Source organism: Heptranchias perlo, chromosome 19 (assembly GCF_035084215.1).
Source record: "Heptranchias perlo isolate sHepPer1 chromosome 19, sHepPer1.hap1, whole genome shotgun sequence".
Classification (NCBI taxonomy): domain Eukaryota; kingdom Metazoa; phylum Chordata; class Chondrichthyes; order Hexanchiformes; family Hexanchidae; genus Heptranchias; species Heptranchias perlo.
Window position 1 is genome coordinate 8,367,059 of NC_090343.1, and position 27,567 is coordinate 8,394,625.

The 27,567-nt window shown below is 44.0% G+C and overlaps 1 protein-coding gene across 1 annotated transcript; it reads right to left on the bottom strand.

Moving 5' to 3' along the window:
- Positions 1-6,065: 6,065 nt before the first annotated feature.
- On the bottom strand, positions 6,066-27,526 carry LOC137335417 (transcriptional repressor scratch 1-like). The gene is made up of 2 exons (XM_068000763.1): positions 27,367-27,526; positions 6,066-6,778 (listed from the first exon to the last, which is right to left on the bottom strand). The coding sequence occupies exons 1-2, from the start codon at positions 27,524-27,526 to the stop codon at positions 6,066-6,068; spliced, it is 873 nt and encodes a 290-aa protein (XP_067856864.1).
- Positions 27,527-27,567: the final 41 nt, after the last annotated feature.

Below are 27,567 nucleotides of genomic sequence, written 5' to 3' on the forward strand. Positions count from 1 at the left end.
TTGTTCTTGTTCTTCAAGACCCACAATGTTACAAAGGCCTGAACTAGGCTACTGGGGGTTGATTTTAACTCCCCCACCAAGGGTTGCCAACCCTCCAGGATTGTCCTGGAGTCTCCAGATTATTCTCCAGGAGAAGAAAAATCATAGGGGACATTAAAAAAAATTGTGTGCAATTTTTTCTCCGTTTTCTTTGAACACTTTCATTTATTAGTTATAAAAGTATTGGAGATGGGATAAAAAAAAAGGCTGTTTGACGGACAGTCGAGAATCATTCAGTGGAGTAATTAAAAGCCTGCTTGCATTCCAATAGGCCATGGGAAGGCGAGGTGCCCCGAAGATGGACGGGTCAGGCGACCAATGGGGAGAGCGTGGGGGCGGGGCAGTTGGCGGTCATGTGATGAGACCTTCATGAATACATCCAACCAGAGTTGGCAACCCTACTCCCCACCTGGGGGAAACCAGGCAGGGGGGGTGGGGGTGTGGCAGTTAAAATGGAGTGGGGGAATTACTCTCTCCTTTCCTGCCCTGATCTGGTGGACTGCAACTTTAAATTGCAGGTGGCAAGGACGCCCGACCCAAACCGGTGGGGTCCTCTTTAAATATGCAGATCGGGCTCCGATGATGTCGTCGGGGGCTATTTTAACCTCAGGCCTGAACGGGGGGAGCAGCAGGACCTCACCACCAGGCAAAAAACCTGCTGGGAACAGTAGCCAGGGCCGGAACAGGCCCGGCAAGGTAAGTTTCAAAAAACATTTCTTGGTTCCTTGTGGGCCAGGAATTCCATCTGGGAGCACTTACCATGTGCTGGGGACCGTTCCCCTGGGTCCTCGGCAGCGATTGGTGGGGGAAGGAGTTACGAGGGACACAGTGTTGTGGTTGGCAGAGTTGGTATTATGGGATAGATAGTGTTGTGGCGGACAGACAAGGCGTTACGGGGCACAAATTACTGAGTCTGACACGGGCAGGCAATGTGAGACAAGCACCAATGAGAACAACTAGGCAACAAGAGATGGGCAATAAATGCCAGCATCCTCCGCATCCCAACAAACAACAACTTGTATTTAAATAGCGCCTTTAACGTAATAAAACCTCCCAAGGCGCTCCACGGGAGCGATTATGAGACAAAAATTTGACACCGAGCCACATAAGGAGATATCAGGACAGGTGACCAAAAGCTTGGTCAAAGAGGTAGGTTTTAAGGAGCGTTTTAAAGGCGGGGAGAGAGAGGTAGAGAGGCGGAGAGGTTTAGGGAGGGAATTCCAGAGCTTGGGGCCTGGGCAGCTGAAGGCACGGGCGCCCAATGGTGGAGCGATAAAAATCGGGGATGCGCTAGAGGCCAGAATTGGAGGAGCGCAGAGATCTCGGAGGGTTTTAGGGCTGGAGGAGGTTACAGAGATAGGGAGGGGTGGTCGGAGGTAGGAGGTCATGTGATGAGACCTCCAGGAATACATCCAACCAGAGTTGGCAACCCTACTCCCACCCGAGGTAAACCAGGCAGGGAGCGGGGAGGGGGGGGTCAGTTAAATGGTGAGATTTGAACACGAGGGTGAGAATTTTAAAATCGAGGCGTGTCCGGATCGGGAACCAACGTCGGTCAGAGAGCACGACTACAAATTATACAGGTTTAAAAATCGGACACAACGTGTAGCACTGAATCTGATAGGATCAGTACTTATGACTCAGTTCAAAAATAAAGTTGGCAATAAAGATTCCAAAGTAAGTACAGATGAAAAACTCTCCAACTGGTTTTGCAGTGCGATCTGCTGCATTAAATGCCAGTGGGTGAGTGCAGTTGAAGTAGCGGCAATTGCCCACCAGAGGGCAAAGCGACTTTAAAAGCCACAGCTGAATTCACTTGGGGAAAATAACGCAAAAGTGAGTGCCACAGACCAGGTTTAATTCGCTGCCTGCGTCGGGTGAGCTGATCATACGGGACGGCATTAGAGATGCCACAGTCGGCGCTGGAAGGATTGCTGAGAAGTAAACCACTGCTAGAAGAGCAGATTTGGAGCTCGGCGGGAAAATAGGATCCGGGCTCAGCTGCGACGCCTCCCACAGCTAAATAGCCGGGCGCAAGTTCAGGCATGAGAATGGCCACTTGGGTGAGATTTATTTTTTCACGAGGCCGCTGGTGCACCCAGTGCGAGTCAGCGTCCTCAGGAGGTGTTTAATTTGATTAAAGGATTTGATAAGATCGATACAGAGAAACCATTTCCTCTGGTGGGGGAGTCCAGAACAAGGGGGCGTAACCTTAAAATTAGAGCTAGGCCGTACAGGGGTGATGTCAGGAAACATTTCTTCACACAAAGGGGAGTGGAGATCCGGAACTCTCTCCCCCAAAAAGCTGTAGAGGCTGAAAGTCAATTGAAAATTTCAAAACTGAGATTGATGGATTTTTGTTAGGCGAGGGTATTAAGGGTTACAGAACCAAGGCGGGTAGATGGAGTTAAGATGCAGATCAGCCATGATCTAATTGAATGGCGGAACAGGCTCGAGGGGCTGAATGGCCTCCTCCTGTTGCTACAGCCGGAAGGTTAGCGAGAGGCTTGCAGCGTGAGTGAATTTTCAATCCAGGTCTTGGTCAAGCCTAACTTTGGAAAACCAGAGAGATTCAACAGCGGTACGTCTTCTGCTGAAACTCCTGCGGATTCAACACGAGGCAAGAGTACAACGGCAGCCCGACACAGATCCTGCGACCAAAGGAAGTCTGCTCGACGCTCGTCACACAGACGGTTTGCTCCATCCCCCCGCGAGATCCCTGATTTCCATTAAGTAATACTGCAGTCAATACCTGGATTCTCTTTTTAAAGATATAATAAACTAGAAGAGGGAAGGAAAGCCATGCATCATCGAATTATTGCTGGAATACAGCGTAGTGCCTTATTTACAATATCAACATTCACTCAATTCCCCAAATTGTCTTTTCTCAAGTGACCCATGCACTTCAACAACAACAACAACATCAACAAAAAACCAAAACTCCGCTAAAAAAAAAATGTTCACAGTTGTCAGGAGTTCGACACAAACTCCCGGCCCTTTCAGTGACGTTTGCACCTCATAAATATGTAACATAAATAAATAAATAGTTAAATACATAAATAGTTGCATAAACTTAAAAAAAAAGAAATCATTTTTTTCTTCAAAGTGGCAAGCGCTTTGGCAACACAAGGGTTAACGATCCATGGCCTCAAAGATGATTGGCTCAATAAATTTAAAGGGGCACCATTTCATGGAACGAGTATTTTGTTGGCACATTCACAGTGCAGTGTGGATGGCACTAAAACACAGTAGCAAATCACTTTTGTGTGGCATCATCATGGGGGAAATTACATGGGGGTTTTCTCCCTCAGAAACACTGTTCCATGAGAATAGCACCCCTTTATTATTAATAATAATTAATAATCATCATAACAACAATACTTTACAATGTTCAAATACAGTAGAATCCAGTTGTAGTGATTGATTTGGCCAGTGAAGAAAGAACTTGCATTTCTATAGCGCCTTTCACATCCTCAGGACGTCCCAAAGCGCTTCCCAGCCAATGAGCTCCTTTCGAAGTGTAGTCACCGTAGGCATGAGAGCAAAGATGACCGCCAATGTGCAATGCAGAAGGCTAGCCCCAAACGGTCACTATAACCGGTCGAGCACATCGTCGATTCCACATGGGAACTGCAAGCTCGGCTGTGACGCGTAAGTAGGCATGAAGTGAGTTTATCGTAGGAGATCCGAAACTCGAAACGTACTTTGTACAAGTTATATTCACCCCGACGGTAAGAACTTTACAAGTAATTCAACGAAATTGATCAGAGTGCCTGCTGTTTAAATTGCAAGTTAGCGCTGAACAATTTGCCACTCTGAGCTCTTTCAGTAAATTCCTTACGAGAAGATCTTCTCCGTTGATAAGGTGAATATATCTCGCACAGGTTAAATTTGTAGTTTACGGCAGCCCGCCAAAATGCTACTGGTTTTTTTTTTAAATCCAGCATGGTGCACTGAAATAATGTCAAGGAATTTTGATAAATATGATAAAGCGCTTCAAATTAAATCATTAAAAAGGGAGCTTTGAATCATCAGAAATATTCCTAAAGGTGAATTTTGATTATAACATGGGGGACATTGGCTGTGTGAGTTACTGAGCCTGATAATGTGAGGAAACTGAACAAGTATCAATAGATAACCATAAACTCAGGGAGCCTCGATCGTCTTGCCACTTAGAGTTCTTGATGAGAGTTCAGTGCTGTCACACCATCAGGCTTAAGAAGATCTTCAATTCTTAAATGATCCTGAATAAGGAAGAACTCTCACTGTCATCGGGGGCATTGACTTGAAATGGTAGCTGAGGCAAAATTAACAGGGAGATGAACAGGAGTGGTAATCTTGCCATATCAACAAATGATATGAATTATGCTGATAGGGTGAGATGAAGTAAGGTGGAAGGAGGCTCGTGTGCGACCAGTTGGGCCGAATGGCCTGTTTCTGTGCTGTAAATTCTATGTAATTCTATGTGATAAATACGTCTTAAGTTTAGGATCTTCTATTCTATACCAATCTGAAGGGCACTTTCGCAGCATTCTGCCTGGTTAATCAGCTACTTAAGTCACCAGCTAGCTTTGAGTACCACAGGATTCCAATACCAACCATGGATCGTACGACCAAAGGAAAATGTCCACGTGAGGCTCACGTTGATTTTGGCAAACCAAGATTTCAACCTCCTGTCCAAGCCGCCACTACAAGTGGATTCTACTGTAGATTAATTCAATAAAATGGGACAAATTGCATTTTTTTTTGTTGAAAAATGATCAGCCTTAACTCACACTGATGGCTGACGGTCCAGCCTCTGGCAACACACTTGGAAACGTTGCATTGTCTTCAGATCAACCAAAAAAAAAAATTACCTTTTTTAAAAAGTCGAGTACAATTCAATCGCCTTGGAAGATGCAATAAATATATCCCGTCCGTTAGCAAAGAGCAGCATAAAAAATACAGAGGTCATCTTTGCGTGTGCGCGCGTGTGAGTGCATGCATGCACATGTGTCATGGGCATGTTCTGGGTGAGTGACTATACCTGTGCGTGCATACGTGTCCCTCTGCGTGTGCCGATGTCTGTGTGTGTGTGTGGATGTGTGTGGATTGTGGAAAGAGTGCAGCGCAGATTCACAAGAATGTTACCAGGGCTCCAAGGGTTAAATTATGAGGAGAGATTACATAAACTTGGCTTGTATTCCCTGGAAAATAGAAGGTTAAGGGGTGATTTGATTGAGGCTTTTAGGATTTTGAAAGGAATTAAACGGGGTAGATAGAGTGAAACTTTTTCCGCTGGTGGGGGAGTCTTGGACATGGGGACATAACCTTAAAATCAGAGCCAGGCCATTCAGGAGAGAAGTTAGAAAACATTTCTTCACACAAAGGATGGTAGAAGTGTGGAACTCTCTCCTACAAAAAGCAGTAGATGCTAGCTCAATTAATAATATTAAATCTGATTTTTGCTAGTCAAGGGTATTAAGGGACATGGAGCCAAGGCGGGTAAATGGAGTTAGGATGCAGATCAGCCATGATCTCATTGAATGGCGGAACAGGCTCGAGGGGCTGAATGGCCTACACCTGTTCCTAATGTTCCTATGTACATGTGCATGCTGCGTGTGCATGTATCTGCGTGTGCATGCATGTGTCTACATGTTAATGCACATACGTGTGCGTCACAGTCATAATTGTTCCAGTGCTTTTTTTTTTCTTTCTTCAGTCCTTGGCTGAAGTGCAGAAAACCAAAAAAAAAAGTTCTTTCCTTGAGCACAAGAAAAATAAAATCTCGGTGGCATTCATGTCAAGCCACAGCTTTGCAAGCTGAACTGGTTACAGTTTTTTTTTTGTTGTTTAAAAAAACAAAGATCCAGCATAATTTTTTTTTTAAATGTTGTAGTAATCTCAAGAAGTATTGCTTTGAGGTGGAGAGAAGTTTTCCCTTAAAAGGTGGTTTTTTTTTTGTTCATTTATTTTTCTTCTTCTTCTTCTGCTTCTCGTTTTTTTTTTCTTTTTTTTTTGCATCTTGTTCGACTTTTGACAGCTGCTCAGGAGTCGCCGTCTTGAGACCCCTTGAAGCAGGCGGACTCGTAGTGTTTGTTCAGGTAGGACTTTAGGGCAAATGTCTTGTTGCATCGTTTGCACCGGAAGTGTTTGAAGGCGGAGTGCGTCTGCATGTGGGCCCGCAGGTTGGAGCGGTCGGCGAAGGCTTTGCCACAGTGGGCGCAGCCGAACGGCTTCTCGCCCGTGTGGGACCTCAGGTGGCCCTGCAGGAGCCAGGGCCGGCTGAAAGCCTTGCCGCAGGTCTCGCACTTGTGCTTGAGGTCGTGGGTCAGGATGTGCATGGCGAGGGCTGGCATGGAGACGTAGACCTTGGAGCAGGTGGGGCACTTCCTGGCCAGCTTGCTGTCCAGGCTGCGGTGGGTCTGCTTGTGCCGGCTGAGGTTGGACGAGGTGGCGTAGGTCTTGCCGCACTCGCTGCACGTGTGGCGCTGGGCGGCGCGCGAGACGCTCTCCGCTCTTTTTCTCGACCTCCCGTCTGTGATGAAAAAGGCATCCATGCTGTACCCCTCGCTTACCGCCGCCTCCCCATTGAAGTAGCCGGTGGTAAGCCCCGATTGTGGGCTGTCGGGCTCCAGTGCTCCGGGGTCTCCATACTCCTCGTTGACTTTGGTATAGACAGAGTCAGGGGTCGTGAGACTGATCTGCCTCTCGGCTCCACTTTCATACACTGATGGAGTGATGTAACTGTGAATGTATCCTAGAGACAGACGGGCAAGAACATTAGGAATAATTCATGAAGCACACGGTAGATATAGTTATTAAAGTCAAGCAGAATCATAGAATCACACAGCACAGAAGGAGGCCGTTTGGCCCATCGTGCCTGTGCTAGCTCTTTGAAAGAGCTATCCAATTGGTCCCACTCACCCTGCTTGTTCCCCATAGCCCTGAAAATGTTTCCTTTTCATATATAGTACATATTCAATTCCCTTTTGAAAGTTGCTATTGAATCTGATTCCACCGCCCTTTCAGGCAGCACATTCCAGATCATAACAACTCGCTGCGTAAAAAAAATTCTCCTCATCTCACCCCCTGGTTCTTTTGCCAATTATCTTGAATCTTTGTTCTCCGGTTAACAACCCTCCTGCCAGTGGAAACAGTTTCTCCTTATTTACTCTATCAAAACCCCTTCATGATTTTGAACACCTCTATTAAATCTCCCGTTAACCTTCTCTGCTCTAAGGAGAACAATCACAGCTTCTCCAGTCAGTAATGTCAACATGTCATTTGTGGAAGGCGTATTGTACTTTCTTATTTTTGTCAATGTTACAATCTGGGCTCTTTCCCAACTCTCTTTATTCATGTTCACAGCAAGATGCAGTTTCAATAGGCAAACTCACATCTTCTGTGATCCTAAACTTGCACTCTAATACGTGCTGTGAATGGGATTAGTGTTCACTTTTTACTGCAATATCCTATACCTGAGATTGCCACTAATGGACTCTAGCCTACTCCATAAGACGGAAAACAGCGCACTGTCAGACCATATCATTCAAGCTAAATGTACTCATCAAATCTATTCATAATTATAGAATCATAGAATGATACAGCACAGAAGGAGGCCATTTGGCCCATCGTGCCTGTGCCGGCCCTTTGAAAGAGCGATCCAATTAGTCCCGCTCCCCGCTCTTTCCCCATAGCCCTGCAATTTTTTGAAAGTTATTATTGAATCTACTTCCACCACCCTTCCAGGCAGTGCATTCCAGATCATAACAACTCGCTGCGTTAAAAAATTCTCCTCATCTCCCCTCTGGACTCTTTTGCTAGTTATCTTAAATCTGTGTCCTCTGGAGTTACACAGAAGCAAAAGGAATATAGCAGATAATCACTAATACAGTGTTTCATGAGGCTTCAAGCTGTCTCTAAAATAATAAAGTGTTTGAAATTTTAGCGTTCTTTTCAGAAACTTTTAACTGAGAATGTAGTGAATGCAACATTGGTGCTTCTTTGTTTCTCCGAGTTTCTGTCTTACCACCGGGACATGGAAACACATGGTTGAAGCAGGGCAACTAAAAACTATGGAGTAGGGAACATTGGTAACGCTTATACTAGTACGGTCGGACTGTGATACCTCGGGTCAAGGCAGTTCTTTCCCACTAGGCAGGCAATCATGATATTAATCAATGACAATAACTTGCATTTATATAGCGCCTTTAATGTAGCAAAAAGTCCCAAGATCAGAAGCGTTATCAAACAAAATTTGACACTGAGCCACATAAGGAGATACTAGGACAGGTTGGTCAAAGAGGTAGGTTTTAAGGAGTGTCTTAAAGGAGGAGAGAGAGGTAGGGAGGGAATTCCAGAGTTTAGGGCCGAGGCAGCTGAAGGCACGGCCGCCAAGGGTGCAGCAATGAAAACCGGCGATGCGCAAGAGGCCAGAATTGGAGGGTTGTAGGGCTGGAGGAGGTTACAGAGATAGCGAGGGGCGAGGGCATGGAAGGATTTGAAAACGAGGATGAGAATTTTAAAATCAATACAGATAGATCTGAATCTTCCGGTTGGTTGCTTCATTTTGACACATGACTTGCACATCAAGTAGTTTATTGTCATCAGACAGGTTTGGACTAACACAAGACTGCACTCTCGCAGGCATTAACATCTCACAAATATGAGAGATTGCTGATGCAATTAATTGTAAGTTTAGACAATTGACTGCACTATGGGCAGGTGGCTGGCTGACTCCTCCCACTACCCCCTAATTAGCTGAAGGTGGATTTGTGTGTTGTCTCATTTGCCCCATACAAAGACAAAAGAAGGCAGCTAACAGTGTTCCATTTTAAACTCACAAAATTCAAAAATTTCCTATGGAAAAGATATTTAATGGTTCGAAGGGAGGCAAGGGTTCATCTTCCATCGCAGCAACCATCCTAGCGTTGTCACTTGGCATTTTGATACTGAGACACGATATGAAAAATCACTCGAGCCCAGAAGATTTAGTGTTGTTTCATTACTGGTCTTGAGTGACGCTGCTGATGCATCACCTCAAATAGCTCCCACTATCACCATCACCATCCGATATATGATACGCCTCAAAATGTTTTCTCCGCAAACCACCCAACTTTGGATGGAGGGGATCAATAATTGTCATCCATAGCCTCATCGTGGGAGAATCAATCAATACCCTGGTCCTGCCAGAAACCGGGCCTGCAGGTGATAACTATTTCTCCCTCACCAAAGCCTTCTTGCCTCGTTATAATTTCCAAAATTTGTCCCGTCCAAACCACTCCAGCAGTGACATTTTTTTTTATTCGTTCATGGGATGTGGGCGTCGCTGACGAGGCCGGCATTTATTGCCCATCCCTAATTGCCCTCGAGAAGGTGGTGGCGAGCCGCCTTCTTGAACCGCTGCAGTCCGTGTGGTGAAGGTTCTCTCACAGTGCTGTTAGGAAGGGAGTTCCAGGATTTTGACCCAGCGACGATGAAGGAACGGCGATATATTTCCAAGTCGGGATGGTGTGTGACTTGGAGGGTAACGTGCAGATGGTGTTGTTCCAATGTGCCTGCTGCCCTTGTCCTTCTAGGTGGTAGAGGTCGTGGGTTTGGGAGGTGCTGTCGAAGAAGCCTTGGCGAGTTGCTGCAGTGCATCCTGTGGATGGTACACACTGCAGCCACAGTGCGCCGGTGGTGAAGGGAGTGAATGTTTAGGGTGGTGGAAGGGGTGCTAATCAAGCGGGCTGCTTTGTCCTGGATGGTATCAAGCTTCTTGAGTGTTGTTGGAGCTGCACTCATCCAGGCAAGTGGAGAGTATTCCATCACGCTCCTGACTTGTGCCTTGTAGATGGTGGAAAGGCTTTGGGGAGTCAGGAGGTGAGTCACTCGCCACAGAATACCCAGCCTCTGATCTGCTCTTGTAGCCACAGTATTTATGTGGCTGGTCCAGTTAAGTTTCTGGTCAATGGTGACCCCCAGGATGTTGATGGTGGGGGATTCGGCAATAGTGATGCCATTGAATGTCACGGGGATGTGGTTAGACTCTCTCTTGTTGGAGATGGTCATTGCCTGGCACTTGTCTGGCGCGAATGTTACTTGCCACTTATGAGCCCAAGCCTGGATGTTGTCCAGGTCTTGCTGCATGCGGGCTCGGACTGCTTCATTATTTGAGGGGTTGCGAATGGAACTGAACACTGTGCAATCATCAGCGAACATCCCCATTTCTGACCTTATGATGGAGGGAAGGTCATTGATGAAGCAGCTGAAGATGGTTGGGCCTAGGACACTGCCCTGAGGAGCTCCTGCAGCAATGCCCTGGGGCTGAGATGATTGGCCTCCATGGCTCTAATCGGCAAGCACCAACTTGCCCTGCTTCCCCGTACTCCCTCAGGCACCTTTTCTTCATTTGAGCATCTCACCCTCTTCTGTCTCTCCCGCTCTCCTGCCTGACCAACATCACTAAGACAGATTATCTGGTCATTATCAAATTGCTGTTTGAGGGACATTGCAGCAGTGAATACACTTCAAAAAAAAGTACTGAATTGGCTGCAAAGTGCTTTGGGATGGCAAAGAGCCGGCACAGGCCCGATGGGCCGAATGGCCTCCTGCTGTGCTGCATGATTCCATTCTATGATTCGAAGCTTCAAGTACGTCATGCTTCCTGCTCTCCCTCCTCTCTGTACCCTCACTGTGTTCAAATCACTGCACGCGTCTCCTGCTCGTAAGTTGGAACAGGTTCAATAGCACTGGCAGCAATGAGGAAGCAACCGAGGGTGTGCAGGCTTTTCGTGAACTGCTCCTTAAGCTGCGAAACCCGACTTTTCCTTCTGCCTATGAGGAGAAATTATATAAACTAGGTTTGTATATCCTGGAATATATTGAGAGATAAAAACTCCACGGGAAAAGTGATTCATCCGTGGCTAACTAAAGAAGTTAAGGATAGTGTTAGATTAAAAGAAGAGGCTTGTAATGTTGCCAGGAAGAGTAGTAAGCCTGAAGATTGGGAGAGTTTTGGAAACCAGCAAAGGATGACCAAAAAATTGATGAAAAGGGAGAAAATAGAATATGAAAGTAAAATAGCAAGAAATATAATAACGGACTGTAAGAGCTTCTACAAGTATGTAAAAAGGAAGAGAGTAGCAAAAATAAAGGTGGACCCTTAGAGGCTGAGACAGGAGAAATTATAATGGGGAATAAGGAAATGGCAGAGATGTTAAACAGGTTAATAGTTTCTCACCATTTAAAAAATATTTCCGAGTGGGCAAGAAGGTGGTAGATGGAGTATGGAGTATGGGGAAATATGAGGAAAAATAGAAAACGGAAATATTTTTTAAATGGTGAGAAACTATTAAATGTTGGTGTTCAGAGGGATTTGGGTACGGCAAGCAATTAGGAAGGCAAATGGCATGTTGGCCTTTATTGCTAGGAGGTTGGAATATAAGAGTAAGGAAGTCTTACTACAATTGTACAGGGCTTTGGTGAGACCTCACCTGGAGTACTGTGTACAGTTTTGGTCTCCTTATATAAGGAAAGATATACTTGCCTTAGATGCAATGCAACGAAGGTTCACTAGATTGATTCCTGGGATGAGAGGGTTTGTCCTATGAGGAGAGATTGAGTAGAATGGGCCTATACTCTCTTGAGTTTAGAAGAATGAGAGGTGATCTCATTGAAACATATAAGATTCTGAGGGGGCTTGACAGGGTAGATGCTGAGAGGTTGTTTCCCCTGGCTAGAGAGTCTAGAACTAGGGGGCATGGTCGCAGCCATTTAGGACTGAGATGAGGAGGAATTTCTTCACTCAGAGGTTTGTGGAACTTTGGAATTCTCTACCCCAGAGCGCTGTGGTTGCTGAGTCGTTGAGTGTATTCAAGGCTGAGATAGATAGATTTTTGAACTCTAGGGGATTCAAGGGATATGGGGATCGGGCGGGAAAGTGGAGTTGAGATCGAAGATCAGCCACGATCTTACTGAATTGCGGAGCAGGCTCGAGGGGCCGTATGGCCTACACCTGCTCCTATTTCATATGTTCTTAAGTTAGGGGGTGATTTGATTCAGGTTTTTACGATTTTGAAAGGGATAGATAGAGAGAAACTGGTGGGGGAGCCTAGGACAAAGGAACATAACCTTAAAATCTGAGCCAGGCCATTCCTTGGAGAAGTTAGGATTCACTTCTTCATGCAAAGGGCGGTAGAAGTGTGGAACTCTCTCCCACAAAAAGCAGTAGATGCTAGCTCAATTATTAATTTTAAATCTGAGATTTAAAAAATTTTTTGCTAGCCAAGGGTATTAAGGGATATGGAGCCAAGGCGGGTAAATGGAGTTAGGATACAGATCAGCACTGATCTCATTGAATGGCGGAACAGGCTTGAAAGGCTGAATGGCCTACTCCTGTTCCTACATTCCTATGCCCGCGAACCTTCTGCGATCACCTAGACAGGTCCGTGTCGACTGGCGTTGCCAACCGCCCGTGGGCGGGAAACATGGCCGCCTGCGCCGGCCAGCAACGGCAATCACTTTCTACTGGTGGCACCACGGCTTCAACTGAATGAGCGGTGTGGACACGACCCCTTGAGGCGCTCCTCGGCATTGCCGCCTCACGGCCTTTGCCAGTGCTGCCAGGAACGGTTCACAAAATAGCAAAATGGTTCCTCTGTACCGCACAAATGTTGTCAGGAAGTGAGTTATACCGGCAGGGCTGCATTAATTGCCCATCTCTAGTTGCCCTTGTTTTTTTACAACTGAGCTCACTTCAGAGGGCATGAAGAGCAAACCAAGTAGCGTGTGGGGCTCGAGTCACATACGGGCCGGACCAGGTGGGGGTGTGACAGGTTGTCCAACCTGAAGGACGTTAGTCAACCAGTTGGATTTTTACAACAATCTGACAGCTAAAACGAGCATTTTTCTTTTGTTCCTGGTACTAACTGACAAATGACCATAAGCTGCTGAGGCAGAAATTGAACACACGACCGTCTAGTAGGTTGTCAGCCCACTACCAAATCCAACTCAAGACAGTGGGTCTGTGCAAGTAGTGCAAAATAGACCGATGGTGAATCGGCAGCCTGATTTTACACCGTCCCTGATTTTCTCCTGCCTTGAAGTCAATGGGGCACGGTGTAAAGCGAGCTGCCGGTTCGCCATCAGCCTGTTTCGTGCTACTGGTGCAGACCAGTTTCCCCCCCTTCTCTGGGAGCCAGTTATGGGCTGCAGTCACACTGTGCGATGTCAGTAGTGCACCAGGTTTGATGCATCTGCTTGAAGATCCTGTGTCCAATATTTTTAAACGGCATTAACCCGTTTAATAAAAAAAGAAAGGCTTGCATTTATATAGCACATTATCACATCTCTCAAAGCACTTCATATACAGTGAATTGCTTTCGAGTGCAATAACTGCTGTTATGTAGGATCATGGTAATTACCTTTGAAAACAGCAGACAAATGAATTTCATAAACATGCATTAACAGTCTTGTTACTAATATCACACTGTGCGATTTCAGCCTCTTAGACTGTATTTAGCAAACTATCAATGTAGATCCTGTAATACTCCCGGCATCAAGATGAATTATTTTTATTTTTAGCATACACAACACACGCTGTGTCAAGCTGCAAATTCCCTCTAGCCCTCTCCTGAAGTATTGCTTTTCAGTTACCTGATGGGGAGTACGGTAGTGTAGTGGTTATGATAGTGGACCAGTAATCCAGAGAATGGCAGTTTGACAATTTGAACTGAGTTTAAAAAAACCTGTCAGTAAAAATCCAACTGGTTCACTAATATCCTGTAGGGGAAGGAGACCTGCCGTCTTTACCCGGTCTGGGCCTATAAGTGACTCCAGTCCCACACAAATGGGGTTGACTCTTAACTGCTCCCTGAAGTGGCCTAGCAAGCCGCTCAGTTCAGAGCAACTAGGGATGGGCAATAAATTCCAGCCTTGCCAGCGATGCCCACATCTTGAGAATGAATATATTTTTTAACTACCAACTGTACTCTAATAGATAGGTGGACATACTGCAACAACAACTTGCATTTGTATAGCGACTTCAATGTAGAAAGACATCCTATGGTGCTTCACAGATGCGTAATCAGTCAAAAATGGATGCCAAGCCAAAGAATATTCGGAGGGTTGACCAAAAGCTTGATCAAAGAAGTGGGTTTTAAGAAGCGTCTTGAAGGAGGAGGCGGAGGCGGAGAGGTTTAGGGAGGGAATTGCAGAGCTTAGGGCCCAGGCAGCTGAAGGCACGGCCGTCAATGGGGGGTGCACAAGATGCCAGAATCAGAGGCACAGAGAGTTTGGGGAGGTGGGGGGGCGGGGGGGAAGGTATTTAAGGCTGGTGGAGATTACGTTGATAGAGAGGGGCGAGGGATTTAAACATAAGGAGGAGAATTTTAAAGTTGAAGTGTTGGCGGTCTGGGGGGGGGATGTAGGTCAGTGAGGATGGGGTAATGGGTGAGCGGGATAGGAAATGGGTAGCACGATTTGGGGGGTTTTGCGATACCAAAGAGACTGTATGTGACGTGCACATAACAATACAGCCCTACAATCCTCTAAGATCTCTGCGCTCTTCCAATTCTGGCCTCATGCCCATCCCCGATTTTAATCGCTCCACCATTGGCGGCCGTGCCTTCCGCTGCCTAGATCCTAAGCTCTGGGATTCCCTCCCTAAACCTCTCCGCCTCTCTACCTCTCTCTCCTCCTAAAGACGCTCCTTAAAAACTACCTCTTTGACCAAGCTTTTGGTCACCTGTCCTAATATCTCCTTATGTGGCTCGGTATCAAATTTTGTTTGATAATCGCTCCTGTGAAGCACCTTGGAATGTTTTACTATGCTAAAGACGCTATATAAATGCAAATTGTCGTCGTTGTTGTTCTTGTATATTCCAGAGAATATAAGCCTAGTTTATGTAATCTCTCCTCATATAAACTAACAATTTCTCCCTATATTTTAAAAGCTAATGCAGCAGATCCAACTGGGAGCAAGCAATTCATCGGAGATCGACAACAGGAACAAAAGCAGTTTTGTTTCCGTGAGGAATGATTGTGGAGTTAGAAGTGTTGTATTAAAACACTTAAAACAGAGGAGCAGAATTTTTTTTCTACACAAGTGTAGTTCTTCATTAATGTCTTTTTAAAAAAAAAAATGAAAGGTCCAGGGATGAGAAAGGAGACGGGGAGAGGAGAGGACCGTTAGCAGTAATGAGAGCTGGACAGAAGACCAATGGTGGCCACGAGTGGAGAGGACAAATGGCAGTGAGAGGAGCAGCCCCTTGAATTAGGTGTTTGGCCTGGTATCAGGCTCTTGTCAACTCCGATAACGACAGCCTCTATTGTTTAGCGAGCCCCTTTAAAGAGCTGCCTCATCTTGTACAGTAAGAACTTCGGAGGGACAAATGGGGGAGGCAGGAATAATTCAACGTGGAGAGGTCATTAAGTTCACTAGAATCTTTGTATAACACTGTTCTAGAACAATTTATATAAATCACCTCCTAAAACCGTGCGAAAAAATTCATCGCAATCGTTACAATGGGACTTGGCTCCAGCTGTCATGTTGGGTATTCCCAATTTGGTCTCTGATTTTTATTTTGCCTTGCAAGACAGTATATCCTCGTTAAGTGACAGACACTAACTGTTAAAATGTCACAGGTGTTTCGCAGTCAGGGATCTGCAGTGAGTATTTAAAACTGTAATGCCTGGCGCTGTAGTGAACAAGTTTATAAAAACGGTTTAAATCACTAAAAATGCTTGGGCTGTCAGAGTAATTAACCTGTGAGCTGCTGGTCTATCACTGCACGTAGATTTTCATGATGTCATCGCAGCAGAAAGAAGGAAAGAACTTGTATGACCTCAAGATGTCTCAGAGCGTTTACATCCAATGAAGTACTTTTTGAAGTGCAGTCACTGTTGTAATGTTATGTAGGTAAAAGCTACACAAGGATTGTTTCCCTGGGGTTTAAAGTGGGTCCCAGGGACTACATGCTGGCTTTTTTGTCAAGGGTCACAATCCTGAGTAGTGATCTGATTTCTCTCACAGACCTATCATAATCCGACTCCATGTGCTTATTTTTTTTAACAATTTGTTTTTTTAATCTTTCTCTCTGTCTCTCTCTCCCTCCCTTCCCTGAATTTTGGCTGCACCGATGTCCCAGAGCTGGCAGGTTGTCAGATGATGTCCAGAAATATGTGGAGCAGAGGTCTGAGAGAAGGAGAGAGAGGGGGAGAGAGAGAGGGAAGTGGGGTCTGGACCATATTACGGATATCACTGTAATGAAGAAAGATCGTTGGAACAAGGGAAGAATAGAGACACACTGGGAAGTGTACAGACATCTCTCCCTTTGTGACAGTATTGCCTTAATGGAACAGCTTTTGGGCATGCTCATTTTTACATAGAGTTACATTACATAGAATGTGCAGCACATAAACAGGCCATTCGGCCCAACTGGTCCATGCCAGTGTTTATGCTCCACATGAGCCTCCTCCCGCCCCTCTTCATCTAACCCTATCACCATAATCTTCTATTCCTTTCTCCCTCATGTGTTTCTCTAGCTTCCCCTTAAATGCATCTACACTATTCGCCTCAACTACTCCATGTGGTGGTAAGTTCCACATTCTAACTACTCTTTCCTGATAGGTATAACCTCTCAGTTCTGGCATCATCCTAATAAATCTTTTTTGCACCTTCTCCAGTGCCTCGATATCCTTTTTACAATATGGAGATCAGAACTGTGTGCATTACTCCAAATTTCTAACGATAGCTCCCCAAAAACTGAGTCAAAATGCTGTAACATTGGCCAGAAGGACACGTTTGCAACTGCTACTGTGCACTGATTTTGGCGTTAATGGCTAAGTTTTTTTTCAGAAAGCTGCATAGCGATCAGGAGCAGGAAACCTGGCTAATTTATTTTTCTTCACCAGCCCAGGGCACTGAGGCCAACTGTAGCACTCTTACTGCTACTGAGAAAAAAATATAACCAATAGTTAGTGAGCAGGACTAACTTAGAACCCTCGTAAAGCATCTCTCACTGAAACTGTGACTGAAGGCAGTGAGTCCCGGAACAGAATCAGATGCACTCCTGACGTAGGTGTTAACCTGGTCAGCATTCGGGGATAAGAGCTGCAGCAGGCCATGAGGGATCGAATGTAGCAGGAAATCAGAGAAAGGAACGATCGAGAAGCACAGATGGAGAGATAAGTGTTCTCCAGCTCAGCCAGAGCTGGAAAGTAATTCGCCCCGGGGATGAGCGAGAAGTGGAATCTGACCTCGGATGACCCCATGCCCCCTTCCTGATGGTTTCTTGTTTTTTTTGGGCCGAGCTGTCAAAACCAAAATATTTCACCGGTGTTGCTGCACATTGGCTGGATTTTTCTACCATTCCTAGGAATGAACAGGATGATAAAAAAAAATCTATTTTAGCAGTCTCCAAAAAGCACTGGCAATATGTATAGTGTGTTAGGGCCTAGGTTTTCAAATTGGGTTCCACGCACCCTTTGAGATCCATTAGGGCATCCCAGGAAGCCACAAGGCTATCAAATCTTCTACCCATCTGGAGCTGGGCATAACACTTGCCAAGACCTCAGCACCTCGAGCAGTTTGCATTCCATATTTTTCCCACATTGTTGATTTACTAACATGTTACTTCTATTGTTGTATACTAATAAAAAAAAAATATTCTGCAGTGGTAGCACGAATTTTATTCGGCAGCTGACACTTACATACAGCCCAGAAACAGGCCATTCGGCCCAACAGTTCCATGCCGGTGTTTATGCTCCACACGAGCCTCTTCCCACCCTTCTTCATCTAACCCCATCAACATATCCTTCTATTCCTTTCTCCCTCAAGTGTTTAATCTATCTTCCCCTTAATTGCATCTATGCTAGTCACCTCAACTACTCCTTGTTCCACATTCTAACCACTCTCTGGCTAAAGAGGTTTCTCTTGAATTCCCTATTGGATTTATTAGTGTCTATCTAATACTGATGGCCCCTAGTTTTGTTCTCCCCCGCAAGTGGAAACATCTTCTCGATATCTACCCTATCAAACCCTTTCATAATCTTAAAGACCTCTATCAGGTCACTCCTCAGTCTTCTCTTTTCTTGAAAAAAGAGTCCCAGCCTGTTCAATCTTTCCTGATACATATAACCTCTCAGTTCTGGTATCATCCTAGTAAATCTTTTTTGCACCTTCTCCAGTGCCTCTATATCCTTTTTATAATATGGAGACCAAAACTGTTCACAGTACTCCAAATATGGTCTAACCAAGGTTATATAAAAGTTTAACATAACTTCTCTGCTTCTCAATTCTATCCCTCTAGAAATGAACCCTAGTGCTTTGTTTGCTTTTTTCTGGCCTTATTAACCTGCGTCGCTACTTTTAGTGATTTGTGTATCTGTACCCCCAGATCCCTCTGCTCCTCTACCCCATTTAGACTCTTATTTTCCAAGGAATATGTGGCCTCCTTATTCTTCCTACCAGAATGTACCACCTCACACTTATCTATATTGAAATTCATTTGCCAATTACATGCCCGTTCTGCAAGTTTATTAATGTCTTCCTGTATTTTGTCGCAGTCCTCCTGGGTATTAACTATATCCCCCAATTTGGTGTCATCTGCAAATTTATAAATTGTACTTCCGATTCCCGAGTCCAAATCGTTTATGTAAATGGTCAATGACAGTGGTCCTAGCACCGATCCTTGTGGAACACCAATTTCCACCTTTTGACAATCTGTTTTCTGTTTTGTAGCCAGCTTGCTATCCGTTCAGCTACTTGTCCCCTGACTCCACGTGCTCTGACCTCAGTCATGTATCTACTATGCAGTATCTTATTAAAGGCTTTTTGAAAACCCAAATATATTACATCTACTACATTACCCTTATCTACCCTTTCTGTTACTTCTTCAAAGAATTCAATAAGGTTGGTCAAGCATGACCTTCCCTTTTGAAATCCGTGCTGACTGTTCTGTCTTTCATTGTCTCCCATGAGGGACTTCAGTTACGTAGAGAGACTAGAGAAGCTGGGGTTGTTCTCAGGGAAACTAAAGGGGAGATTTAATAGAGGTGTTCAAAATTATGAGGGATATTGTTAGAGTAGATAGGGAGAAACTGTTTCCACTGGCAGGAGGTAACTAAATGTCTCCTTAGGGAGCCTGTTCCATAAATTGACCACTCGCTTGCTGAAATAAGGTGAGTTGGGTTTTGAAAGTTTGTAGATTGTAGGAGGAAGGAAAGACTAACAGAGGTAAGCAGCTCCTTGCAAATTATAAATGAGATCAATCAAAATATCGGCATGGTTTTTTCTTGGGTGGAGTCAGGAGGGACTGCCCCTTTAAAGACAGAAAGAGGTGAGCTTTCCAGCAGCTTTATGTCGCAGAGCCAAAAGAAACAATCGGCCAGTGTCAAACACAACTACCAGGCGTAGTGAGAAAATTAATTAAACATTGATTATTTGTTAATACTGCTTCAGAGCGGAGAGATCAGCAAAACAACTGAAATGCTACATGTCGATCGAGGTATGGATGGAACCTTTGCTGCAGGTGTATGGACACTGTTAATTGAACCCAGTTTATATTTATGTTTGCTGTGTCGACGTGGATTGAACTGATCTAATGCTGCATCTTGTACTCTTGCTGGGCTCTAGAGGTAATGGAGTACCATAATATTTGGTCAAATGTAAGGACTTGCACAACACCAGGTTATAGTCCAACAGTTTTATTTTAAATCACAAGCTTTCTGAGCTTTCCTCCTTCATCAGGTGAGTGAAGGGTTCTAAAAACGCATAGCATATATAGTCAGAGAACAATGCCTGATGATTACAGATAATCTTTCCAACTGCCCCCTATCACACCTCGGCTGGGAGATGATCACAGCAATCAAAGGTGTCGTTGGTGTTCAGACAGGTTAGCCACGGAAAACATTACATCCCAGTATACTGAATACACAATGGGTCAGATCACAAAGACAGAGAGAGAAAGAGACCCGAAAGGCAGTCTGACTATATATGCTATGCGTTTTTAGAACCCTTCACTCACCTAACGAAGGAGGAAAGCTCCGAAAGCTTGTGATTTAAAATAAAACTGTTGGACTATAACCTGGTGTTGTGCAAGTCCTTACATTTGTTCACCCCAGTCCATCACCGGCATCTCCACATCATAATATTTGGTGTGTAAGACTTAACTTGATGCCTAATTTCTAAACTAACAAGGATGCGGCTCCTTACAACAGATTTTGCGGTAATCCAGTTCAAATACAGCCAGGATAATAGATGGCTGACAGTGAGTTACGTGGGGGTAATTAAATCGAGCATAAATTACAAGAATGAAGCTCAGTCAGTTTGTGATATCTGCAGAGCCTTGACATTGAATCACCACTCACTGTCAGACATGTGTTGTCTTCATATTATGTATCTTATCGTTTGTTTTAAAGTAATACTGTTCACTTTGTGTTGCCGTCATGAAGCAGGGCATGCTGAGTGTAGTAAAGGTTGGTTAAAGGATTATAAAGATCATAGATAACATCACTGAAAGAAGGAATGAACTTGCATTTATATAGAGCCTTTCACGACTTCAGGACGTCCCAAAGCACTTTACAGCCAATGTAGTACTTTTGAAGTGTAGTCACTGTTGTAATGTAGGAAACGTGGCAGCCAATTTGCGCACAGGAAGATCCCACAAACAGCAATGTGATAATGACCAGATAATCTGTTTTTTTGGTGATGTTGGTTGAGGGATAAATATTGGCCAGGACAATGGGGAGAACATCCCTGTTCTTCTCTCAAATAGTGTCATGAGATCTTTTATGTCCACCTGAGAAGGCAGACGGAGCCTCGGTTTAAGTGCAAGTTGTTGTTATTGACGGGTGTATGATGGTACAAAGCCAATACTCCAGCAATATCACAATAACAACAACTTGCACTTAAAGGGACCCTACAAAGGGGGAATTGATCATAAAGCAGGAGTTTGGGAAAAGAGGTAGAGGAGCTGACAAAAGTCACGATTGGAGATGTAGGTTTTGAGGAGTTTGTTCTTTTATCATTACATGCACTGAAATGTTTCATAATAGCAGCTGACCTCCTGTGGCATTGCTCATGGTGATTTAGGTGATACGTTGTTTTAGAACAATAACAGTATTTTCAATAAAGTGTGACATGGAGTGCATGATGGGCAAGTGGTGACAGGAAGTAAGGGTGACCCTTACAGGAATTGAGCGCTATACACAAGGGCTTTAATATAGTACTAGGTGATCTCCCATAGCAATGCGCACGGTGCGGGGGGGTGGACGGTCATTTTGACTTTGTGCTTTAGTGTAAGAAGGGTGATAGCAAATCGGCATCCCGTTTTACATCTCCCCTGATTTTTATTTCCCTTCACCTCAGTAGAAATAAAAATGGGGAGAGATGTAAAATGGGCTGCCGATTCTCTATCACCTGTTTTACACTATCACACAAAATCAAGATTCCCCCCCCCCACCCCGCCACCGGGAGTGCAGAATGTCCAGGGGGGTCTTCCCGATCTCTCACTGTAACTGTGATGGAAGATCAGCAGAAAAGTTATCCGCTTTGGTAGGAAGAATAGAAAAGCGGAATATTTTTTAAACGGTGAGGGACTAAGAAATGTTGGTAGTCAGAGGGATTTGGGTGTCCTTGTACATGAATCACAGAAAGTTAACATGGAGGTACACAAGCAATCAGGAAGGTAAATGGTATGTTAGCCTTTATTGCAAGGGGGTTGGAGTATAAGAGTAAGGAAGTCCTGCTGCAATTGTATAGGGCTCTGCTGAGACCACAACTGGAGTACTGTGTACGGTTTTGGCCTCGTTGCTTAAGGCAGGATATACTTGCCTTAGAAGTGGTGCAACGAAGGTTCACTAGATTGATTCCTGGGATAACAGGGTTGCCCCATGAGGAGAGATTGAGCAGAATGGGTCTATATTCTCTGAAGAATGAGAGGTGATCTCATTGAAACGTATAAAATTCTTAGCAGGCTTGACAGACTAGTTGCTGAGAGGTTGTTTCCCCTGGCTGGAGAGTCTAGAACTAGACGTCATAGTCTCAAGATAAGGGGTCGGCCATTTAGGACTGAGATGTGAATCTTTGGAATTCTCTACCCCAGTGGGTTGTGGATGCACAGTCGTTGAGTATATTCGAGACTGAGATCGATAGATTTTTGGACACTAAGGGAATTAAGGGATATGGGGATAGGGCGTGAAAGTGGAGTTGAGGTAGAAGGTCAGCCAGGATCTTAATGAATGGTGGAGCAGGCTCGAGGGGCCGTATGGCCTACTCCTGCTCCTATTTCTTATGTTCTTATGTTCTTAAAACCCCTAGAAAAACGGGACAAATAACCATTTTCAGCCGTTTATGCAGTTTCTCTGGGGATTGCTCCGAACCTACAGCAGGAGATCAGGAGACCCTCCTGCGGAAAGTCCCAGCGCAAGCTTTTCCAGGTGAAGTGAGGTTCAGGGATGTTTGACAATTAGACCAGGCCATGCAGACCTAATTCATTCTCCATTTTAAAGTAATATATTCTGTCTTTGTTTTTATAAATTACTTTCACAAAACTTACAGCAGTTCAGGAAGCAGAGAAGTAGGGCTGGTTGCAGCAGAGGAATTCCTCAGCAGTACTGGGCAAGGAGCTGGGGGATGCAAAACTGAGGTGCTACAGCACCCCCATTAGCAGTGAGGTGTAATTACAGTGTGACATGTTTACATAGGCAGTGTCCATTATAATATGGACACAGGAGTTTATCATTGAAAATATTGACACAGGACTTGCATGCAGATGTAAGATTATATGTATTAACATATATATAACTAGTAATTTGCTTGTGGCATTGCCTACAGTCAGTTGGGAGGGAGACTTCAGAAACTCACTGTAGTGTGCCATCTACAGGCCAGAGCCTACAACCACAACGTGACAGTTGATGTAGCAAAACTGAATGGGAAATGTTGACATGACAATTTATAATGGTAAATGCTGACACAACTGCATGGTCAGTTAAGGTTTGTGGACAGGGGGTGTGCAGCCTACACAAGAGTTTTAATGTATAGATATGTAACATATAGATAGTTTATAGATAGTTTGAAGTAGGCCATATGGTGAGTGCTAAATATTGAATATTACATGGTATTTAGTGTACTGTATTGTATAGTGTACTACAAATTGTATAATATATGGCATATAGTGTGCAGTGTATTATGCAGCATGTTGTTCAATATAGATCAAGTTACTGCTCAAAAGTGAATTACTGGGAAATATGCTCAACACCATATTACATGTAAGTACTTATTTGCCAGAAAACATATATATATATATATATATATATATATATACAAAGCAGTAGTCCACACACAATACATTATAACATCAGCGCATTGCGATGTTTTACTACATTAAAGATGCTATATAAATGCAAGTTGTTGTTATACATTGCATAATGCATAATCTAATATAATATGCACTATATAATAGGATAGTACTGCATATTCATATTATACACCATATAATATACTATAAATTATATAATATGCAATATATAATGCACACATTATCTTATACTATATGCTATATAAAATATTGAACACCATATAACATACATTGGACAATATACTATTCTGTCAGCTGTGGCTCAGCAGCAGCACTCTTGCCTTTGAGTCAGAAGGTTCAAGTCCCACTCCAAAGATAGGAGCACAAAATCCCAGCCTGACACTCTTGTCTTTCGGATGTGACATTAAACCGAGGCCCCGAATGCCCTCTCAGGTGAACATAAAAGATCTCATTTCACTATTTTGAAGAAGAGCAGGGGAGTTATCCCCGTGTCCCAGCTAATATTTATCCCTCAACCAACATCATTAAAAAATAGATTATCTGGTCATTATCACATTGCTGTTTGTGGGATCTTGCTGTGCCCAAATTGGCTGCCGTGTTTCCTACATTACAATAGTGACTACACTTCAAAAAGTACTTCATTGGCTGTAATGTGCTTTGGGACGACCTGAGCTCATGAACGGTGTTAAATAAATGCAAGTCTTTCTTTCTTTCTTAATATTTGTGCAGTATATAATACATTAAACACCATATATAATCACTGTTGAGTAAACTCTATATAATGTATAGTGTGCAATATTCGATATATTGTAGACCACAAGATATTTTCAGAATTTAACAAGTGCTTTAAAGCACGTTACATGGTATACTCTACACTACGGTGATCACTTCCTGAACACGGGTTGGTGGTGGCTACATTACCATAAAATCGCAGACAGCACCCCCACAATTTTCCGCTATGTGCTGACATTGGCTGTTTTTCCCTGCTGCTGGTCCATGCTTGAAAACTTCTCCTGTATAACATGGTGCTGTATGCAATGATACATAGCTCTCTTCCATTTAACTGTAGAACCAAGAATTTATCATTTCTATACAATCTGAGAGGAGCAAATCCCTTCAAAGGAATTCATCAGTATCATAAATTCTTTATTACAAAAGCACATCGAATTATGAAAATGCTAAGTGTATCGTTACATTATCAGGACAGTTTTAGACAGTGTAACAATGGTAGAAGTGTAGCATTCATGCTAGCTCGAGTTGAATTGTTATATATGAAATAACAAGGTAGTAAGAGCAACAATTTGCAGATTAGTATTTAAAAGGTGCGAGCAAGGGAGGGGGGCATTATGGGCGGGTGTAGTGGGCGGGGGGGGGCGGTTAATTCTGTGCTTCTTATGCATGTTCTGTGTGCATTGGACTGCTGTGTTTAATGGATTGAACCTACATAGAAAAGAATGAGGGATGGGGGAAAGGAAGAGGAGATTTTTGAAAAATCGTCACAACTCAGTGGGATCCATGCTGAACAGATATGGACGTAACTAGAATAACACCACGAATAATAGGTGAAGGCAGGGAACTCAACAAAAAACACAACAGGTACGACAATCACCAGCTAAAACTGGGAAATACTGCACCCGCCCGGCTGTTTCACAAACTTTATATTCTAGAGGGAAAAACAATATCCTCGCTCCCTCTTACAGTATAATTATACATTATCATCTAAAGCAGCTATCTATAGCTACTCTTTTGTGACTATTCTCAGGTTCCTCTGGGCTACAGGTTACCTCATGCAGTCTGTAAGGAACATCCTACTTTTTTTCTCTAATCAGCTGGAATGCAATGAAGTTGGAAGCTCAGTATATTTTTTTCCAGTTCCCCCTTTGTTCTGTCCTGAAGGCACTGATTTTTTTTTTCTCGAGATACTGTTCCACAGGTGCGGGCAGCGCCCTGATACCACGTTCATGTGTGAGCCTGGGTAGTGAGGGAGTAAAATTGGTCTACAACAGTAGCACATAACGGGTCCATAGCGAATCGGCAGCCCCGTTTTACACCGTGCCCAATCTTCTGTTCCACCGACCTCAGTGGCATGAAACGGGGCTGCCGATTCGCTACGAGCCCGTTTTGCGCTACCGGCGAAGGCCGCTTTCACAATCTGTGTACTGCCAGGCTATTCAACCATAGGGGGCATCACAGCCAAGCTCAATCCATTCTTCACCCGACTTCTGTACACATGCATCTCCCATCGGTGGGGGGGGGGGGGTCACTGGACAGTGATCAGCAGCAGTTCTTTTGCCCTTCCCTAGCACCGGTGAACTGAGTCCACAACTGTTGCAGCTGTAATGCCCGTCCAGCAGAGATCAGCTAAGTCAGCACAGGCTGGTATTTAACCCTGGGACCTTCTGGCTCAGTGTTACACCAACAACAACAACTTGCATTTATACAGTGCCTTTAGCATCGTAAAACATCCTAAGGCGCTTCAGAGGAGCGATTATCAAACAAAATTTGACACCGAGCCACATAAGGAGATATTAGGACAGGTGGCCCAAAAGCTTGGTGAAAGAGGTAGGTTTTGAGGAGCGACTTAAAGGAGGAGGCAAGGTAGCATCTTTACTAACTAGGTTGTCTGGGGAGCTCCAAGCAGTATGCTCTAAATCTGCCAATCTAGGGTGTCCCAGCTACTCCGATACCTTACATCCTAGGGTGACAGGGTACACACGGTTCGTTCAAGGTGGGAGTGCCCAATCTCATCCAGACTGTCCAGGCAAGCAAGAGAAGAGGACAGTGTTGCTTCCCTGGGGGAGGGGGATTGAAGCGGGGAGAGGGGAGAGGAGGAAAAAGTTAGAGATAACAAAAAGACCAGTGAAATCCACACCAAACTTATATAACTTCCTATGAGTCAATGGTAATGGTAAGGTCCTGGGAAGAGTTGCTCTCTTGTAGCAATGGTTAGGGAATGGAACAGAGTATAAAGGTTAGCAGAGGGGAAACGAAGGGATTTGGGAGAAAATTGCAGACAAAAAAATGAAATAAAAAAAACCGGAAAGGATTATTTGAGCAGTTTAAACCAAGAACTCATTCACAAAATCAGATAATCAAATACGAGCTCAAATCTGAAGGCAAATTAGCTCACCTCGCAACCACAGTGAAAGATACCTTTGTTTGAAAGTAACTTGAGAGTTAGAGAAGGCAAAACATATTGACAGTTTTTAACTGAAAAAGGTGGGAGAGGAGGGAAGATTGAGCTGCCCTAACATTTCAAGTATTTTTAAAAAATGATTATTAGCATATCTAGAGACATATTCAAGTTTGAAATTCAATCAGTAAGTTGCATTCTGAGAATTTAAAAAATATATATTTTTTAATTGTTATTTTAATAGGAGGTTGTGAACACAGATGTAATTTCTAGGTTGTCACTTCGGCTCAGTATTGTCCCCATCAGAATATATATGCGTTAAAAAAAAAGACATGCATAAAAATGTTAAGAGTCAGCAAACTCGATGTCCTATTTGTTTCCTGCAGGGATAGCCTCACCTAAATTTAAAGGAAAACACTGTCCCTTTGTCCATTCGGCGTAACAAGAGAGACAACTCGTGGCGTTTCGGTATGGGTCATTGTTGACAATCTCACACTGACAGATCAACAAGTTTTTTTTAGCAACTGATAATCACAATAAAACACTTCCTCCCCCACAACCTTTTCCTGTCCCGTGGCCACAAAATAAAAAAAAACAGCACCTTGACCTCCATCGTCCCTCTCCACCATTGCAACTCCTTGCTACATAAGTTTCATTGCCCATGTAACAGATTATTTGGACAAGGAAGGATTATTCTGTATCTAAGGGGGTGCTGTATAGGCGTGTGGATTTGCATTATGTAAGGTACAGCAAATAGAGACTGATGTACACGAGTGGATAAAGAGTATTTTTCCACACAAGGCTAAAAGCACAGGAAGATTAAGGAAAACACCGACTCTCTTTAAGCATTAGGACAGGTTATTAAAATATATATGTATATATATATATAAAATCGATCTGTGAACTCACCGCTCTCACTGACTCGGACCCCTAGGCTCCCCACGGTGTCTGTGATAGACCTGGTTATTGCATACGAGTTATCAAGGTGGTGATCAGAGACTGGGACTGCAGTAGAGGAAGAGTGAAAATTATCCAGTTTCACCTTCTTAACGAGGAACGATCGAGGCATGTTTTAAAAAAAAACAAAAAAAAATTAAAACAAAATGACAA